The sequence below is a fragment of the Symphodus melops genome (genome assembly GCF_947650265.1).
Source record: "Symphodus melops genome assembly, chromosome: 3".
Lineage (NCBI taxonomy): Eukaryota > Metazoa > Chordata > Actinopteri > Labriformes > Labridae > Symphodus > Symphodus melops.
This window is the reverse complement of record NC_136693.1, coordinates 13,347,759-13,368,454: the sequence shown is the minus strand read 5'-3', so window position 1 is coordinate 13,368,454 and position 20,696 is coordinate 13,347,759. Positions and strand designations below refer to the sequence as shown.

The 20,696-nt window shown below is 39.4% G+C and overlaps 1 protein-coding gene across 1 annotated transcript; it reads left to right on the top strand.

The window, feature by feature from the left end:
• The first annotated feature begins 1,008 nt into the window (after positions 1-1,008).
• adam10a (ADAM metallopeptidase domain 10a) lies at positions 1,009-20,511 on the top strand. Its single transcript, XM_079340150.1, has 16 exons — positions 1,009-1,333; positions 4,715-4,865; positions 9,839-9,957; positions 10,661-10,819; positions 11,767-11,867; positions 12,299-12,457; positions 12,640-12,732; positions 12,939-13,122; positions 15,741-15,904; positions 16,019-16,202; positions 16,285-16,435; positions 16,542-16,725; positions 16,840-16,951; positions 17,103-17,323; positions 17,463-17,589; positions 17,876-20,511. Exons 1-16 carry the CDS (start codon positions 1,282-1,284, stop codon positions 17,980-17,982), a joined length of 2,268 nt encoding a protein of 755 aa, XP_079196276.1. The 5' UTR covers positions 1,009-1,281; the 3' UTR covers positions 17,983-20,511.
• Positions 20,512-20,696: the final 185 nt, after the last annotated feature.

The window sequence follows — 20,696 nt, the reverse complement described above, 5'->3', positions numbered from 1 at the left end:
TCCATGCTTAACAATGCTAACAGAACATACGTCCACTAAACTTTTAAAGAAAAATAACAACAGGTATTTAATCTATAACACCATCCCATTATACTCACCATAACAATTAAATGTCTCTGTTTGTGAGATGAATAAAGAACTATCCTATCTTATCAAAGGAGTGGGAAGTTTTCAGATATGTATCATTCATCCCTTTTGCTACCAGAAGGGTGTCTCTTCTTTATAACATAGAAGTATTGTTTGTGGTAATCCATCTACTGTTGTTCAGTAATTTACAACTTTTTTCTTTCAACATTTCATGAACATTGTATTTAATGTGAATAGATGAAAACACACAAGCAGCCGAGTCTTTAACTTTTCTGAAGATACATATTGAAGGTTAATCAGAGGAAAAGGGAATCATGGATATAATTAATTAACTGTCCTTATTGATGTAGAATCAGAATAAACTTTATTGGCCATGTATGCTTACACAAAATGCCTTTGTCTTCGGTGAACTGGGCTTTAAGTGTACAAAGAGTGTATAGCCTAAACATAGAAAAAGAAAAGACTAATACAAGCTAAGATGTAGACTACACTTCAACACAAAAAAAATACCAATCAAAATAATTATGACGAAAATGTTACAATTTGATTTGTACAACCGTTTATTTATGCCTCTACATCAGATAGTTTGCAAAGTGCAGGTGCAAATAGTTTTCTTAAAGATAGTTCATTTTGTATTGTCTCTAAGGTAGGGTTTTTTTTTGTTTTTTTGCCATTCTTGTAGCCCCATCAGGTTATTTTAAAAAAGTCCCTCCAAAAACAATAACACAGGAAGTAATGGTTTGCGGAAGTAAACTACTTGCTGTATGATCAATAAAGTCTGTACAAAGTCGCATTTTTGTGTTTATTTTAGCAGGCTGCTTGCCGAGACATTTACACTTACATATTATATTTCTCTCATGCTCGGTATATAGGTGTTTTACAGCTGATTTGAGAGGCATTTTACACATGACCACAATAGTAAACGGATGGGTGTGCCCTGACTCTTTTGGCAACACACGCCGGAAGGGAGGAGAGCCTGTCTGTGTGTCTGTACCTGTCTGTCTGTGTCTATCTGTCTGTCTGTCTGTCTGTCTGAGGGGTTACAGGAGACAGACAGAGCCGGTGTTTGTGATGGGAACTCGTTAACGAGGAAGGACGACTTTTCCTTTAAGTGACAGAAAACTAAAGAAGAAACATCCAGCGCTGTCGCCTGGTCGCCTTACTTGTTCATTTGGGATTACTGGGACTTTCGATATGATCATTTTAAAAATATTGTTTATGTTTTGCTGCCTACGAAATGTCACAGGTAAGTTTGCTATATATCCACACGAAAAAGAAAAGTGTCCAGTGATCGCAAGTGAAGCTATCGCTAATCGGATCAGAGCAGCTGTACTATGGAGGGTCTAACTTGCTAAGCTAGCTTGGCTAATGATAATGGTAGTAATAATGTTTACTCGGTAGGTAAACCTCGACGTAGGATAAAGTAAAACAAATACTTAAAGTTGAGCTTTAAAATGCAAAGACAGTCCTGGGTGGGAACATTACACTGCTACCCTCAGACAGTATGAATAACAGGGTTATAAGTTAATATCATAAACGTTGACTGTCGTTTGAAAAGAAACTCGGCGTTTAGTTTATTTTCACAAGCAGAAACATGTTTCAACTCTTGACTAGCTGGCTTCATGTAGATACATGATACGCTGCCCTGCTGCAACGTTTAACACATCTGTCTGAATGTAAGCATCTATTTTTATTCACCTACAACAACCCAAACTTCATGTTAGTTATTTGACCCGGAGTTTCTGTTTACTTTTGACTGTTTAAATGTTTATTTTCACGACATAAATCCACGAACATACAGAAATGTGTTCCCGTCCTGTACCTGAGATCTTTTCTAACAACTGTATCTGTGTGTTCATGCTGCCATAGTTCACAACAAGCAGGATAAAATACCCACTTTGTGTAGATTAATCAAGAACAAATCAACATTAAAATAAAAGAATAATAACACATTGTTCTCTATTAAAACTCTTTATCACTCTTATACTCTTTGAGAAAACTGATGTTACTAAGATGTGAAATGAAGTTGATCTGAGTGGCTTTTAGTAATAAAGTTTACATATAGATTATCAGTTATGTTAAAACAACAACGTATAGCCACATTGATACAAGTTGCAGCAACTTTATCTTTGCATTTTCTTCCAGGCATATCTGCAACCATCGTGCCCTCACTTCTCTCCTTTACCTCACATCTTCACCATGTGGGTTGCAGATTATTAATTTGTTGGGCCAGATAATGTCAGAGCATTGTCTTTGAGCATTGATAATTAGGTTATTTAATTGTTGGCCTGCTCAACCTGATCAGGCCTTTTTTTTCTTTTCCAATGTAGCTTGTTTTGCTACAGAAAACGTAAGTCAGACATCAATCTTAAAGAAACCCAGTTTCTGTATGTTTTCCAGTACAGGCTGCCATATGTTTAAAAAGAGATCCATGTTGCCTTGAGCTGTGTGGTGTCTCATGTGTAAGCCAGCCTGCCTTCACCCAGCATGCATAGAAATGCAAGGCTCAGATCAGCTGGGATACATGCTGTTACCACCTCCTCTATTCCTGTCAGCAGTTTCCTCTGACAGAAAACACTTCACTGTCTCCTGAGGTTAAAACCCAAATAAAAAATAATACAAAAATAGAGATAATTGATTTAAATCGAACACAAATTCAACTGAGTAGCCTTTTACAGACACAAATAATTAAATAGAAATTGAAATTAGTTTAGAATAAATCATCTCACATTATGTTATCCTCCCTTCAACTACTCTATGTGGTTCAGTGTTCGCCTCTGGGAGTAACAGCAAGTTGATGTTTTGTTTTTACAATATGAAACAATTGATGTGCTGACAGGCTGTCCTCTTTTATGACAGTGTCTGTTTGAGTTGGAGAGCAGTTAACTAATGATTTCATTGGCATAACTAGTATCCTCTTCAATATTATATGAGGTCACACTTATGTTCATCATTAAATGTTTTTTCAGAAGTGTTGCGCTAGCCTTGTTGTTAGAGTAACCCAACAGTCACCGTATAGCTTCCAAACCCTGTCACAAGGACTTACTCAGACCTATATTTTAAATAACTGGTTTCACCAGTTGCTCTGAAATCAGCCATGTTGCTAGTTTTCATGTAAAAGAGCTCTTTGAATTGAACACAAGACATTCCTCATCCCCATGATGCACGATCTGCCCGACTGATACGTTTCATAATCTACCCTGTGGACCTTAGTTGCTAGCATAACCAAAACAGTTTTGCAACTTCCAACAGTCCCAGTCTTGTTGACGCGATCTCCAGCTGTCACACCAGTTGCTTTGACAATAACCAGGATGCTAGAGTTTGAAAGAACAAAAACGAATCGTAACTATAATGGCTACATCCATTTAAAAGTGAGCTATAACATCCCCGAAATTTCAGAATGGCTACAGATTTAGGATTCAAGCCGCTTATTTGTTTTGAAATCTCCCCTTTGCTGTCTGAACTTAACCTAATTCAGGTTGTCACATCCCACCCAGAAGACCGATCTGTGCAGTATGAGCTGGCAGTGTTTGTTTTAATACAAAATCTACATATTCCCTGATTAATTACAACCCTGCCCTCTCATCCGTAAACATTCATGTTGCATTTCAGGATATTTTCTGACTCAGTCTTGTTTTGCTGTTCATAGTTAAAGAAGGTCTAAAGAAGCTGGTTGTTGGAATATGTTCTTGTTGCATTCACAGACAAGTTGCTACTAGCCTGGCACAGCCTCTCCCCTGCTTAGGGAGCTGTGACTCCCACCACAATGAAGTTTTACCTACAGTAATGTTCAAGATAGTGTAGTGTAAATATTCAGACATGGTGGAGCAGCTATATTATTCCTTTTGGACCTTGAAGTCCCCCAGTAATGTCTCATTTGTTACAGAAGCTTCAAGACATGTGTCTGTTTCAATTAAGCCATTTTTAATGAGCTTTATTTTCCCAAGGGAACTTGTTTCTCTCCCAACCGAGCTTCCTAACAAACAACTTAAAACTTGAGACAAATATTTTGTGGCCCTAGGAATGTAGATTAGCATTTTAGCAGCCTGTAGCCAATTCAGCCACTGTTCTTGCACAATGACATACAGTAGTACTGAAACAGAAAGGCGGTCACCTGATATGCATCATGTGTTCCCTACTTGTGCTTTAAACTGACTTTCTTTGTCTCTGTGGAAAGAACAAAGAAACGGTCAGTATGAATGCGGGCAGGGTTACCTCTGTCGCTGTCATTAAGCAGAATGAGCCTGTTGAGCACACTGGATGGGCGACAGTTTGTACTATAGCTGGACACCATTGATAGAGAAGATTCTCTGTTAACTAACAAGGCTTGCAGGCCCATCCCTGAGAAACATTTTGTCATGTCATAGAGGTGAAGGCTACGGTACAAAATTATAATAATGACTAAATTCTATTTGGTTGCTTCAGTTTCAGCATCCTCATATTGTACACGCTTGTTGGCTGACGTTTAGTAGTGATATATAGTAGTATAGTATAGTAGCGATATATCGTATAATATATATATATATATTATTTTTATTATATAGTATATTTTTTTCCTCATTTGAAGTAAAACTTGTCTCTAAATGTGTGTTAACATACATTAATGAGCCACTGAACTCTCTTCCAGGTCAGTTCGGGAATCCCTTAAACAACTACATTCGCCACTATGAAGGTCTATCCTACGACACAGGCGCCCTACACAACAGTCACCAGAGAGCCAAGAGGGCCCTCTCTCCTCAGGACAGGACGGTGCACCTGGACTTCCAGGCACATGGAAGGTCAGTTAAAGAGCAAACACAAAACCTTTCCTCCTCATGCAGAGACTCTCTCTTTCTGTCTTTATACCTTGCTACTAGCACGTTGTTTTATTCTCGTGGTCGATGGCATTTGTTGAATGAATGATATTCATTCTTCTTTCTGTTTGTTCAAAGAAAACAATTGTGAATGCATAATTAGGCCAGGAAATTAAGGGTACACTAGAGGTATGTGATCGGACCACATTAGATTGGGAAGGATCAGAATGATCTGCCGCAGTTCTATGCTCATACACACAATAGATTCATCAAGACTTTTCTCAGATAAATGACATTATTTGCCAGTCTGCTTAATGCTTTTCCTACAGACAAACGGATCAGAAAAATCATTGCGAACTCTTGGCAGTGTCTTGGGTTTTGTATTCCCCTCCTCATGGTTCATGAAAGCGAAACTTAAGATTTAGTGTCAAGCAGAACTCTACTTTTATTCTACGTTTGTATGGTCCTCATAGTCTCACAACAAACCTTCTTTCAACTTCTTCTTTAAGAACCTCCAATGCTGAAAGTTAAACAACGAGCCAGCAGAGGCGGATCGAATGTCGTTGTTTCGAATCGTTCTGTGTAGCCGGCTGCTGCCAATGTTATTCTGCACTCTCTCAGTGTTGCTACTAACACGCCTCTCCACACAAGGCTAACCTGCTGCCATAACAGAATAGCATCTGATACTGCTTAAAAACAGGAAGTATGTTAATTCATTGTGCAACTGAAATAGAGGGAGACAGACAGTGATGTCAGCGAGGTCAGGACCAAGGTTGTTATGATAAAAATATAGTTTTATTGAACATGACAATCAGGATTTATTTTATTTATGCTGCTCAAAGTTATCTCTGTCAGCAGTTCTCTCTCTCTTTCATCTCTTGTCCAGTGTGTAGCAGGCAGGTTCAAGTGTGATACTATAGCAACCACTTCGTTTCTGTCATAAAAACTCTCTCCCAACCCTTCCATTTAAAAAAAACCACAAAAAAAAAAACCCTCATTACAGTGAAACTAAGATAAGGTCACTTCTTCACTGCGTCCCCATGTGTCAAAGAAAAGTATAACACAATTCTGGATGGTGTTTGAATTTGGATATTTTGCAGTTTATAACGAAACTGAAGTCGACTCAGTGATCTCATACAAAACTTAATGTGGACTACACATAGGCTTTATGTGCAATAAGAACTGTGCAGGGCCAAATAGTTCAGAAACATGAGAGTTATAGTAAAATGTGTCTGATGAACACCAAAAGAGATATAAAAGACATTAAATAGAACATAATGCTAGATTGTGATACGTTGGTGCATGAAAAAATATCAAAATGCAGTAAAGTTAGAGTTTGCTGCTCCAAATGTTCTCAGGGAGAAGTCCATGCGTCGTATCGTGGGGCCTGTGGTGATTCACACTCTACTAAAAAGGCTAAACTCATTTCTGTATTTCAAGGTGTAATCATCCCTCCCTTTGTCAGTGGAGCGACCACCAATCCTTGTCAAAGCCACATTGTTTACATGTATTTGTTTGAGAAACACTCTTTTAAAGGTTCCAGTGTTTGTATCAGCTGATCTTTGTGGTTTAGTTCTCAGTGACAGCCGGATGCTGCAGAGTCTGCTTGTGCTGGTTAATAATCAAAACAAAACCAGAATGGTATTTGCATTAAATGCTATTATGTAGCACTTGATTAAGATGTATTAATATGTGTTTGTTTATCATTGTTTTAAATTCTGGCTATGTAGCAGACTGTAAGTCAGACTCTGTTTTGTTTTTTGTAGGCAGACAAAGCCTTAACAAACGTTTCTCAATTGCTTCCTGGCTCTTTCCTCTCACCTCTGGCCTGTGTGAAACTGCTGGAGCTCAAATGACAAGATTACACAACATGCGTGTGATGCTCAAAATATGATTATTATTTTTTCGGCTCTTAAATCCGTCAGTTATCTTTAGTTAAGTTAGCTTCAAAGATCAGTGCGAGGGTCATAAAGCCGGGCTGCTTTTTTCTTTTCACACACATTCATTATGTTTGTAAAAAGTGTGCGTGTTCTCCACCAAAGGATTACACTCTCCTGACTGTGGAGGTTTACTGTAACAAGAGTAAAGCTTTTTTCTTCTTGTGAATGCCCACTCACATGAGTGTTTGTGGACTGATCAGGTGACAGGACTGCTTTACAAAGAGAGAGGCCAAGAATGTAGTGAAGCGCTGGCAATCACACAAAGCAGGGGGATGTGACACTATTTCCTGTTCTGTTTTATGACTCGCTTTCCAGGAATTAAAACTCAATTGTAAGATACCTTTTACTGCTTCGTGATATATGTCATGATGATTGATTCGAAGTCAGAATCAGAAAAAACTTTATTGATCCTTGGGGGACATTCAGTTGTTATCGTTGCTCCAAGACTCACTCTAGAAGTAGGAAGTATAGAAATAATTTCAGACTTAAAATAAAATGCAAACAAGGTAACAGGCAGCTTGTGTGGTCGGCGCACAGAAAGTCGTGAGAGTTCAGTAGTGTTCTGAGGAAACGCCTCTCATAAAGGCATTGTGAAATCCTTACTGAAAGATCACACACACACACACACACACACACACACACACACACACACACACACACACACACACACACACACACACACACACACACACACACTGGAAGAAGTGTTGCTTGATCCAGTAATATAAGTGCAGTGAGAGCATTGCCAGCAGCAGAAAGTTAAACTTGAGGAGATAGTTGATTTGATTGCACTCCCACCTTCTTCATTGAAAAAAAGTTTGTCACTTTGTGAGACTCTATGATGACAGCAAACGTCATACACTGACAGCGCTAGCAGCTTTCGGAAGAAACCGCACTCCTCCAAGTAAAGTAATCCGAAAACTGTTCTGAATACTGTAGACACAGTTTCCCTTTGCAGCTCATCTCTGCAGACATGGCTTCAGGCCACTCTCATTTCCTCGAGCCGACCTGCTTACTGAGCAAAGTGTATGACTGTCAGATGCTCGAGTCAGTATGTTCAGCATTTGGGAAATGTCTGAATAATTTATCAGTCAGCTGCTTCTGTGAGATTAGAAGCACTAACTTGATCCACAGTCTCTCCTCTTCCTGTTTATCTGTCTGCGAGTTAGCTTTTTATTCTTTCTTTTTGTCGGGAACATGATGAAGATATGTCTTTTTTGTTTTTTATGCGTCTCTTGCCAGAAGAGATGGATTTTCAGCTTTTATTTCAGCGTTCATATTTAAGACGTCCATTTGAAACGTTATCATTTTGAGACAGACTTAGCTTTGATGTTAAAACGCGTCGGAGAGATGTGGGGGTTGTGTGCCTCATCGCTTAAGTTGTGGTCAAAAGCTTTATCAACAAGACAAACAACCATTTCAGTTTGCTGTAGTGACTCGCGGCTCGTGACGAGGCCTGGGAGTCTTTTGCTGTCTCATGTTTCCGATTTCGATTCTTGTGCTCACTATTTGATTCAGACTCTGTTTACAATTCAAAACAATTCTGGATTCGTGGATCCATAGATTTAAACTATTTCGTGATCATACACCAGGATCTACTCCAGTCATGTGTGAGAGTGGCTGAATGGCTTCCTGCTTTATTTATTCGGCTGAGTGAATGAGCCTTAGCACTTAGCAGGGACTGACTGATTTGCCCAAACAAAATCGATTTTTGGAACTTATGAATCTCTTTCCCCACCTCTCGTCGTGACTTTCCACTGTCAGGTTTTTTGGAAGCTGAGGCAGGATTGAACACAAATTCAAGCCTACAGGACAGAAACAGACATAAAAAATAGTCATGCACTAAGTTCCAGAAACGTGATCATGAATAATGAAAACTCAATGTCTTTAGTAGGTGAAGGGACCACATGAAAGGAAGATATTGTTACTGTAACAACAAGGTGTGTGAGATAAAAAACAGGGGTGATTCATGGAAAACTGAATGCTGGAGCAGGTCAGGGAGCCATCCTGCACCAGGATATCCTGCTCTCCGTCTGATCCTTTCCAACACTATCTGTTGTCTAAACGCTCACAAACCTTTTCATTTCCTCTCCCTCCGTTCTACTGTCTTGCGCTCAGTATCTCTTGGTTTTACTTCATCTTCTCGTACCGATAGTGTAGCAAGTTATTCTTTTCATCCTCAGCTCCTTTCTCTCTTCCTGAACTGTCATTTTTATCACAAGAAAACCGATACAAGTCCGGAGCAATATCGTCCAACAACGAGTGTCATGTCATTATTAGAAATACTCCTGCTGGAGATCTTTTCTGTTCTCCTCATCACATTACTTTCCTTTGAAAGCCAGCCGCTCATGTGCACCTCATGTGATGCTTTTTTTTTTTTTTTTTTTTGTCTTGACATCATGGCTGTGTTCATGAGAGGATTACAGAAAGTACAGTGCTCGTGTGCACAAATGTTCATGTGCTTTTCCTCATGACATAACTCGTCAAGCTCACTGAGCACAAATCAGCAGCATAGTAGCATGTTTAAGCTCAGGAAGAATGTGCAAATGATGCCGTGAATGTGTAATTATTATATATATATATATATTTTCTCATTGTGTGCCAATATGGAACCATTTTACAGAACATACGATGTGGAAAACAATGCTTGCGCCTTTGTCCAGCGGAGCACAAACCATCAAGTGGTGTTCACTAGAATGTATGACAGTGTAGTTATGAATTTAAAGTATTTGGTTTCAGATTAAAGTATGTTTGTAAAACATACGAGTGCGGAATTGGTACCAAGAACACACTGAAAAGGTCTACTGTCATTCCAGCTCAAATCCTGTTCATATCAGTCCTTCTTGTTTAAACTATGATGCAAGAGCACAACAGTATCTGCGACTTGAATATGAACCTGTCAGCGCTGTTCACACAACACCATACACACTAGATTGTTTTTTTGTTATTCTTTTAAAGTATAGTTTGGCGGTACATGTTTAATGCTAATGATGCCTCTTCTCTCGCTCTTCTCTTCAGGTATTTTAACTTGCAGATGAAGAGAGATACAACTCTGTTTCATCCTGATCTCGTTGTTGAGGTTTCAGGAGAGGAGGAGCCTGTTGATACTTCTCATATTTACAGTGGAGAAGTCTTTGGTAAGTCCGACTGTTTCCAGACACACCATGACAGAAAAACAGAGAGGAGAAGAAATTCAGTTTTTACACTCTGTGAAATAATGCTACACACACACAGACTGATACAGTACAGACAGGATCCTGTGGACATGCACTAATGGAGAGATGTCAGAGTGAGGGAGTGGTCTCCGACAGGCGCTGCTGAGCTGGTTGGGGGGGGGGGGGGGGGGGGTGCACCTTGGCAGTGCCCAGGAAGTGGCACCTCTCCAGCTATCCAACCAATTTCCAGTTTTTTTTTGGGGGGGGGGGTCCGCACCGGGACTTGAACCGGCAACCCTCCTGTTCCCTATGACTACTTCTGCCCCAGAGAGAGAAAGAAATAAAGAAATGGAAATACAAAAATAAAAGGTTTGTCTCTTCACATAACACATACAGAATAAGACGTCTTCCTTTCCTGGACGTCCTCCTACTGCCCCTCTCCAACAGAGTTCAAATGAACAAGAGAACAAGCAGTGCTGTTTGTTCTGAAGAGATCCATGTGTGTGAAACTAGGTGGATCGAGAAATACAGAGGTTTATTTTTGTCACTGAATGAGTTGTTGTTCTCCCAGTTTCATAGGAAAAAAAAAGAAAGTGTTGGTTTGAGTTGAAAATGTGCTCTGTTTTAGATGTGAACTGTGTTATGTCTGTCTCTGCTCACATGTCCCTCGTCCTCTGTGTTTCAGGTGAGAAGGGCACCCTGACCCATGGCTCAGTGGTCGATGGGCGCTTTGAAGGTTTCATTGTAACTCATCAAGGAACATACTATGTCGAACCCTCTGAAAGGTACCTTAAGGACAAGAATGTACCCTTCCACTCTGTCATCTATCACGAGCATGACATTGGTAAGTCCCAGTCATTGCCCTCGCTGTACTGAAATGCACTTAGTAATCTAGAGGAAGCATATACCATCGTTTTACTCTTGGGTAGCTCGTGGTAAGTCTACCTTGGATGGTTATGAAGTTAAGGCTGATAATCGAATCGGCTGTGGAGAAAATGAACAAGATTTTTACTTGTGGAATTACACTGTTGAGCCCTTTACTAAAGTCAGACTGAATAAAAACATGTTATTCTCAACTTCCCAATCTTTCCGTGTTACCAGAAAACACATACTTTTCTGAAATGACAACATTTAAGGCAGACAACCACGGTGGTTGACTAAATCAAACACTGCACAAGAAGAGCCTTGAACCCCACCCTGGGGTGCTTTTTAACTGATGAATTGTGAATCATTCAGTGTTTGATGTGGCATTCCTGGAGTTTTTTTAATCTCAGCAGGAGTGGTGATTGTGTATTGTGTGACTGATCTCATCCTGTTTGAGATCCAGTACAATCGGCTGCTGAAGCCAGATGGCCGTGCTGTGGTGACACATGTTGCACGATTTTGATGAAATGTTCAAATGATACCAAAAGTAAACAGTGTAGATATGAAAGCAGCTGTACTCTGGTGTCTACTGTGAGTTTTGCTACTAATAAAACATGTTTGTGTTCTTTAACATTTCATGACCTGAAGCTGGTAAACCAAAAGACTGGAAGTGATTATCCTATATTTGAAAACAAGTAGAACCAGATCATGGGTTTCACCTTTTCAAAGCGGAGAGAAATTTAACAGATTTTTTTGAGGATTTCTAAGGAGAAAAGCCACATGGCTCAAGCGTTGTTGTTTTATTTTTCTAGCTTTTCGCCCGCTTAATAACCCCAATTCACCTCCTCCTGCCCATCACATATGACTCATCCACGTTGCAGCGTAAGCCCCTCACAACCGTTCCCTTATCTCTCCCCTCTCTGCCAGATTATCCTCATAAGTATGGCTCAGAGGGTGGCTGCGCTGACCACTCAGTGTTTGACAGGATGAAGAAGTACCAGGCATCTGCAGCAGAGGAGCCAGTCAAAGTAAGTGCCAGCATCACAACAACGCCCCTCCCCCCCTCTTTCCAGCTTCATAATTAAACACACAGATGGACCAGGCTCGTAGGATTAAAAAGATCTCGTCTCCTGTCCATCGTACCTTACACTTACAGTACGTCTTGCAGGAGACTTTCAGAGAAAATGCAAACTTAGTAAAAAAACAAAAAACAAACTGTGGTCTGTCTTTACACCGTCTTCAGATCAAATGTTTAATTACTCTAAAAATAAAGAGCTAAACTACGACAGCTTTTAAAATGTTGACAGAATTAAAGGTCTTACTGGAATCAAAACCAATGAGTGTTTTCCCGTGGATTGGTTAAATCATCAATTTAACTTTAAATCTGTTATTCTTTGCTTTCCTAAATCCATCCTTCTTCTGTTTGATCCTGATTTATTCTTTTGTTGTTTTTTTACAGGCTAATATCAGTGTCTTAGCAGAGGAGCGCTCCCATGGTCCTGTTATTCTGAGGAGAAAAAGGGCAGCAGCAAAGGAGAAAAACACTTGCCAGCTCTTCATCCAGACTGACCATCTTTTCTATAAATACTACAACACAAGAGAGGCTGTCATTGCCCAGGTAGGAAACCACATTGACACATAATATCAACATGGCGATCGGTTAGAAGTGTTTTAAAGACTTCACTTTAGTGCCAGATTAGTAGATGTGTCAAGTATCAGCAGTATTTCCCCATTTACTGTCTGCAATGAAGTGTTTTGTTGTGTAGCATTATTTGAATGAACCGATGACTTTCTCTGCAGATCTCCAGCCACGTGAAGGCCATTGACTCCATCTACCAGGCCACAGACTTCATGGGCATCCGAGACATCAGCTTCATGGTCAAAAGGATTAGAGTGAGTTTAATATCAACAAGTGACTGCTTGAAAATGTCTCTGAAATCAACTGTCCTAAAAGGAGTATGGCTGCTTATGACTTCTTAACAATGACTGTAATCGTACGCCGTAAGCATTGTGGATTCTTAAAACTATATCTACCCCCATGTTAAACAACAGGGTCCTTTCTTTACCTTCTCGTCTGTTAATGTTCAATTGTTTTTCAGATAAATTCCACCATTGATGAAAAGGACAGTTCAAATCCTTTTCGCTTTGCCAACATCGGAGTGGAAAAGTTTCTGGAGCTAAACTCTGAACAGAACCACGATGACTACTGCCTCGCTTACGTCTTCACCGACAGGGACTTTGATGATGGGGTGCTCGGCTTGGCTTGGGTTGGCGCTCCTTCAGGTTGGTACATAAACAACTACACTGCCCAGGTGGAGACTTCCTGTGTTGCTCCGATATAATAACGCTCGATGGCTAATTTGTGACATTTGGACTAACTTCAGTTCATCCACATGAGCCATCGTCCTGTTTGCTACAGTTAGACTGAATAATACTAACCTCAAAAAAGTCTTTGTAAAATCCATTTGTACTGTATATTACTGAGCTACTGTAAGTTTAATTTGGAATCCCAGATCTCAACATCCATCACGGTAAAACTCTATTGGAGTAATTTAGTTTCTGCCCTTGAAGCATTTAGTGACTTTCTTCAGTCTGGTGTGTTTAAGAGGCCTCATGTATCTTTAACAATAGCAAAGTGAGAACCTTCTTTAAAAAGGTTTCAATTCTGCATTCGATGCCAGTGTTCATTTTAAGAGTTTAACTTATTCATGCCCAAATGAAAGTGATATATTGCTTATTTGTAATGTGCCAATAATAATCACATTGCAAAAAATGAATTATCTAAACCAAATCATCTGTCTGAGATTGAATATTACATTCACTTACATACATTCAGGTCCAAAGAGGAAACTGATTCACCGATTTAGAGTTCATATTCGTTCAGGTCATTTATAAACATACTCATCTTGACTTGTGCAGTACTGCTGCTGTACTGCTTGTAAATGTCTAATATTTAGGTTGACAGCTTACCTCACTGATTAAATCACTGAGACTCCACACACACTTTTTGTTGCTTGTCATCCACATCCTCTCTTCCAATTTGCTGACTCCATCCATGCCCCTGGCTGTTAACGTAAAGGCCAAACACATCATTTCAAAAACAAAGAAAGTGGCTTGTATTTGAACATAAACCGTCCATTCACAGTCAGGAAGTATTAAACGTTTTAATCTGTTGAAATGTGGCATATAGGGATTTGCGTTAAATGTATTTTGCTACATTCATACTTTTATATTGATAACATTCAGAACATATCAGAATTATTGATATATACTGCATATAAAAGTGTGAATATATCAATACATTAACACATTTGCTGTTTTATCGTAGGGTGAATGTTGTTAACAATTTTAGAAAACAAGTGAGTTGTATTAAAATATGACAACATGAGGCATGAGGCAGTTATCCAAGTAGCCACACCTGTATGGGTTGTGTGTTTTTCCCATGATGATCTTGTCGGTGGTGCTTTTTTCCTACTCTGAGACATCATGTATGACTCGTTAAAAACAAGTGTCTCTTTCCTGTACTCGAGAATGTGTTCAGATCCCGCTGTTTCAACATGAAGAATGTAGCAACCAACACAGACAATCGATACGAGCAAATCAGCCTGGCTGCGCGCTTAAAGAATTGATTGAGGAAAAGAGGAGGAGGGGAGCAGTGAGCTGGGGGGCTGATTGTTTGAACAAAGAAAGTCAAGAGAAAAAGCCATCAGGATTGTTGCTCAAGCTGAACTAATATGCGTCCTATTGATGTGTGACCAGTTATTGTCAAGATGTAAGGAGCTTCAGAAAAGCATATAAAGTGAAAGCATACTCATAATGGAAACCTTGTTTATGGCTTTGCTTCTGTGTGAGTAGAAGCTGCCTGCTAATGACCGGCTGTGTGGTCTCAGAGCAAAGTTGCAGCACAGAACATGCTTATTGTTGACTGATCGAGTGGTTTCCAAGTGGTTCATAGCAGTTTGTTGTGTTTCTTAGATTGGTATTGTTTTTGGCATTTTCATTAAAGTAATTCAAAGTACAAAAAACGAGTAGTGAAGGTCAGGGACCAGAACCATTTGAGCGAGAAAAACAAGTACAGATAATTCATCTAATTAAAGATTACACATTTATCTTGTTAATACTCCAATATGGCCTTTTTCACATTGGTTTTTATTTATACATTGTTCCTCTACAACGTAAACTACTGCTTTATTGTTTTGAAATTGACATTAAACCAAGAGGCTGTTAAAGCACTCATCAAATAATATAGGTTGTAACCTTTAACGTCTTTCTCTCAGATCATACGTTAATTCAGATGGATTGTGTTTGACCTCTTTTTGTAGTTAGTACAGGTTAAAACCATGAACTGTGAACATCACTCATCAAGCTCTGAATTCTGAATTCTGGTCGACAACATCCTTTATTGTAAAAAAAACAAACAAACCCACAACAAGTTGTTTACTAATCAAGCCCCCATGTACTCTGTGCGTCATTGTTGATTTCACTCATCGAGGCAATCATTTCCAAAATATACATCACACTGACCTCATTTTCATACTGGTGGAGACTCTGCTTGCCTGAGACTCGTCCTCCAGCAGGTACTATCATAGTGTAATCAAATAATGCTACTTCTTATTTTTTGCTCAATGCACAAAAGTTTAGATGCTGATTACTACAGCATCAGAGACACTTGTGATATCATACGTGACACTTTACATGTTGAACACCATTGTCATGGTGTCATCATTAACTTCCCGTACTCATTTTTCAGATGTTTTTCTGTTGAATGCAGAGACATTTAAAGAGGAAGTGTAATATTGTCACAATATATGACAATCATCTTGAAACAGAAAAAAAAACACATTCAGAGTTTATATTTTAAGAATCCATTCTGCCCTTATATTTAAATTCTCCTGAAACAGGAAGCTCTGGAGGCATCTGTGAGAAGAGCAAATTGTACTCCGACGGGAAGAGGAAGTCTTTGAACACTGGTATCATCACTGTTCAGAACTATGGCGCACATGTTCCTCCCAAGGTGTCACACATCACCTTTGCTCATGAAGTGGGCCACAACTTTGGCTCCCCTGTAAGTACTACGTTTTTAAACTTCACTTCTCTTGCTGAGCTGCGCAACATATTACTTACAGCACTCTGTCTTACAAGTCACCATTTTCCCCTAAATTTGCTTTCTGTTTCACAGCATGACTCTGGAATCGATTGCACCCCAGGAGAGTCTACGCTGCAGGAAAAAAAGGAGCAGGGAAACTACATCATGTATGCAAGAGCTACATCAGGAGACAAACTAAACAACAACAAGTTCTCCAGCTGCAGCATCCGCAATATAAGCGCTGTTCTGGTCAAAAAGCGAGACGATTGCTTTGTTGGTAAGTTCTGCCTTTTGAACAGATCTGGTCTTGTCTGTTTGAGAGAGTTTCTGTTTTTGTATTATTGTGTCTTTGGGAACAGAGTCTGGCCAGCCTATCTGTGGAAATGGACTGGTGGAAACAGGAGAACAATGTGACTGCGGATACAGCGATCAATGCAAAGACACCTGCTGCTATAGTGCCAATGAAGCAGCGGGCAAAAGATGCAAACTCCAACCTGGCAAAATCTGCAGGTCAGATGTGATAAGCATGTCTCTGTACTGTGCTGTAATGTAAGAAGTGTCTTTTTAAATAGCAGTTTGTTTTACGTTTGGCATGTATGCAATTGTTATTCCTCAGTCCCAGCCAAGGCCCATGTTGCACAGGGGAGTGTACTTTTAGGGGCAGTAAAGCAAAGTGCAGACTGGAGTCAGAGTGTGCCAAAGAAGGCATGTGCAACGGAGCTACTGCTCTGTGTCCTACCTCAGAACCAAAGGAAAACTTCACATCCTGCCATTCAGAGACACAAGTCTGCCTTAATGGGGTATGTTGTCATTAGTGGACCACTTGCTATTGTTATGCGTTGTTTGTAGTTTTTTTTAACTTTTGTTTGTATTAAAATGTTTTGAATGTTTCTTCTACTTGCCCCTTTTAACAGGTATGCTCTGGTTCAATTTGTGAAAAGTATGGCTTGGAGGTTTGCACCTGTGCCAGCGAAAACAGCCTGGATGAGGCAGCTGAGCTGTGCCACGTGTGCTGCATGAAGAAAGGTGAGGGACAGGCTGCAAAAAAAAACCCTCACAAACACAGCAGAATAATGTCATTCGTGGCAGCAACTACTTTTTTTGTTCTTAATGGTTTGATCTCCAGACTAGCAGTGAGTTGTCATCACTCACTCACTCCCTCTCTTTCTGTCTCCAGGTGACCCCAGCACATGCAGCAGCTCCGGCTCAGAGAGATGGGCCCAGTACTTCAACAAGAAGGTGACTACTCTGCAGCCTGGCTCCCCCTGCAATGACTTTAAGGGCTACTGTGATGTGTTCATGAGGTGTCGTCTGGTGGATGCTGACGGGCCTCTGGCAAGGCTGAAGAAGGCCATCTTCAATGCAGAACTCTATGAAAATATTGCGGAGTGGATAGTGGTAAGTGTCCCTGCACAGACAATGCAGTACCTTGGCTCTACATCTCAAAAAATATTCTTTGACACAAATACATATTGAGACTATTTTTGCTATATTTCTTGACATTTTGATGACCTTTGGTGGTATATATTTTGTCCAGGCTCACTGGTGGGCAGTGCTGTTGATGGGCATCGCTCTTATTATGCTAATGGCTGGCTTCATCAAAATCTGCAGTGTCCACACCCCTAGCAGCAACCCCAAATTGCCTCCACCAAAGCCACTGCCAGGTATAGTGCATTGTACATTTAACTAACATACATTTTCAAATCCATCAGTAGGAATGGGCAGCCTCTGTGAGACTTTTAACATGTCGAGAAACTTTGTTTTGAGATACTAGGACATGAATTTTAGTTGTATGAAAAAGCTAAGCAGAAAATCTGTGCTTGATTAGGGTTTGACATAGTATTACTATATTTGCTTCCTCTTCTGTTATTGGCACATTTTTGAGGGTGTAGAGAAGAAAGAGAATTCTTTGTCTTTTCATTTCTTCATTGTGATGGGAATGTCCTGCAGGTACCCTAAAAAGAAGGAGACAGCAGCAACCACACCAGCAGTTACAGGGCCAGCGTCACCACCGTCAACCAAGAGAGAACTATCAAATGGGACAGATGAGACACTGAGACAATGCTCCGCTCTTTGCCTTGGTTCTTCCTAGTGCCTACATCGGGAGCACTTCACTCCAAAGAGATACCTTTATCACATTCAGAGAAATTCAAAGAACTTGCACCTGGATTGTTGTTGTTTTTTTTCACTGACTAAGCCTGAAGTTTGGGGCCTAACAGACTCATTCAGCACATCTGCTCTGAGAGCCAGATTAGCAGTGGTTCAAACAGCTTTTATATTAAATAAATAACTTTCGCAAGGAGCAACGGGAGGAGAAATTCACTGATCTCTGAAATGTCTTAATCACTTTTTTAATCTTTTCTTTTTTTTTCTTTTTTGCAAAAGCAGAGCTAGGAAACATTCATTTTTCTCTGTCCTCCATTTGTACCACCTTTTATTTCCGCTGTTCTTCCTCTCTGATGTGCTGCCATCATCAGCACAATAGCAGGACTGCAAGTCAAATTGTTTTTGAGAGGTTAGGTTGGAGGAAAAATTTAAATTTTTGCTAATATAATAAGATGTTTCAAATCAAAATACCATAACAAGCTTTTTATTTCAAAGCATACATGTTCTTTCAGTGTGCAATTGTAAAGATATTGTAGTACTTCTTCTCTGTTTCAATGATTATTTTCTCTTTTAATTCACTTTCTCAGGATTAAGAAAAACAATGAGCAAGAGTATGGAGTTAAAAGGTGGCCGCTTACAGTTTTTAAGGCGAAGTCTCTCCTTACTGTTGAGAAGGGTTGCGGGATGTAGAGGAGAGGGGGGTTTTTTTTGGGAAAGAATGTAGATAAACATGCTGAATAAGATTACAGTCATCTAATATCAGATTCTGTGGAGGGGAGAGAGATTTTTGGTTGTGTTGATTTTTGTTGTAGTTTGGCAGCTGTGTTTACATACAAGCATTGGCTGTGGCTAAGAGACAAGCTTTCTACTACTTGATTGTAACACATCATCTTTTATTTGATAAAACCTGTTTCTACCTGATTCATTGCTTTCACTCCTATGTGTGGCACATTTTATACAACAACCACTTTGTGCTACATTCATTCAGAATGTTTCTAAACTTAACTGTTGGGGAAAAAGCCTTCATATAAACGAGAAGTGTCCTGGAGTGATCATCCTGCCCACTTTCTTTTTTTTATTGTTGTTTTCTGTCACTTTTCAATTGCACACACTGGCTGTTATTTAAGAAATGACAAATTCTGTTCAAACCACTAAAATGCAGTTAAATCCTGTGGGCCTTTCTGCCTGGGGAGCCTTTCTGGAAAATGTGATTTTGGATGAGCTTTTATTGATTTTACTTGCAGTTCAGATTATTTGTATATTTGGAGAAATCAGTTGAGTAAATCTCGAGCTTCTGATTGTATTGCTGCCATGCTTTGCGTTGGCCATCCATTTGCTGTTCTGTCCTTTAATTTTTCACCCATCTGATTTTCCTGTAAGAAGCTCTGTAACCCTTGGTTCACTCTATTGGTTTGTGTAAAGACTTAAACATTGGCCTACTTGGTGTACAGGCGTCCTTCATCTTTAGCAGGCCTGAATCCAAGCATGTGGTGGCACTTTTTTCTGAGCACTGTTAAGAGTATTGACAGCTGTGGGAATAAAAACACCAAATGTCATAACTAGCTTTTTTTCAGACAACTATAATAAATACTTTTTACAATACTATTGAGCAGCTCTGATTTGACTTCGATTGAGTCTCTGTTTGTATTGAACTATATTAAATTAAGGAAATATTTACTGACAGATGGTTGAGAGTGTGGCCTTTAAAATATAATGAAATATTTATATGTATAGTCTCTTTATGATTATTTTCAAAGATTTGTTTTCTTAACCTTGTATCCAGCATCTATTGAGCTGCTGGATGCTTTAATTTTTCCGTCAGATAGATTCTATGCAGAGTGTCACAGAGCTCAACAGCGAATAAGTAAGCCTCTTACAGAGAAATGCCTTCAATGTTATCTCTTCAATGGGTACATGGAAGATGTGTTTTCTGTTGTTTGTTTCTGTTCAAACAAAATATGCAATCGTCTGTTGCTTTAGAAACTGATTTTGTTTGTCTCTTTGGTGCTACTAGCAGTGCTTTTTTTATTGGGTCTGAGCTCAAAAGTTATTTTTATTGTCTTTGGCAAATTGTAAAGCTTCTGCGTGTGAAGCATGTGTGTGAGTGTGTGTGCATGTGTGTGTTTGCGTGAAAGATGCGTCATCTTTGTTGTTGTGGTAAACTGAGGACAATACTGGGTTTTAGGGGATTATACTCTGGGAATTCTTTCTTCGTGAATTGCTATGATGTTGAGAATATGTGCACTGAGGTATAAGTGATGTATACAGCAAATCCAAAATGGTATAGATTCAATACTACTGTCTTGATTTGAATATGTTCTGTTTTATACAGTGTCTTCAATTGTCTATTTGTTTGCCCTGTTTTTGTTGTTTCCTATTTTGCTTACATTGAAATTTCATTAAATTTGCAAAGGTAATGTGCAAAAATCTAATTTCCTTTGAACTACTTGAAATGAATTAATAAACCTGATTTGATCAAATGTTTTTTTAAATTTAATATTAGGATTTATAATCGTAATTTCTCCACAGGATCGAGCGAATCTTAGTGTGTGAAACTTTAGTTTTCACTTTCTTTGATTAAAACTGCATTGGAGTTGCCTGCTGTTTGTCTGCCTTCCTGACCTCCAATCTTTTGAACACCAGTTTACTATAACGTACTGTCTAC

What these genes read in the sequence shown, in the direction of transcription:
- adam10a (XM_079340150.1), top strand. Translation starts at nt 1,282, where the DNA reads ATGATCATTTTAAAAATATTGTTTATGTTTTGCTGCCTACGAAATGTC. An exon ending in CTATCACGAGCATGACATTG is followed by an intron (nt 10,820 to 11,766) that starts GTAAGTCCCAGT and finishes CCTCTCTGCCAG; the next exon opens with ATTATCCTCATAAGTATGGC. An exon ending in CGTGTGCTGCATGAAGAAAG is followed by an intron (nt 16,952 to 17,102) that starts GTGAGGGACAGG and finishes TTCTGTCTCCAG; the next exon opens with GTGACCCCAGCACATGCAGC.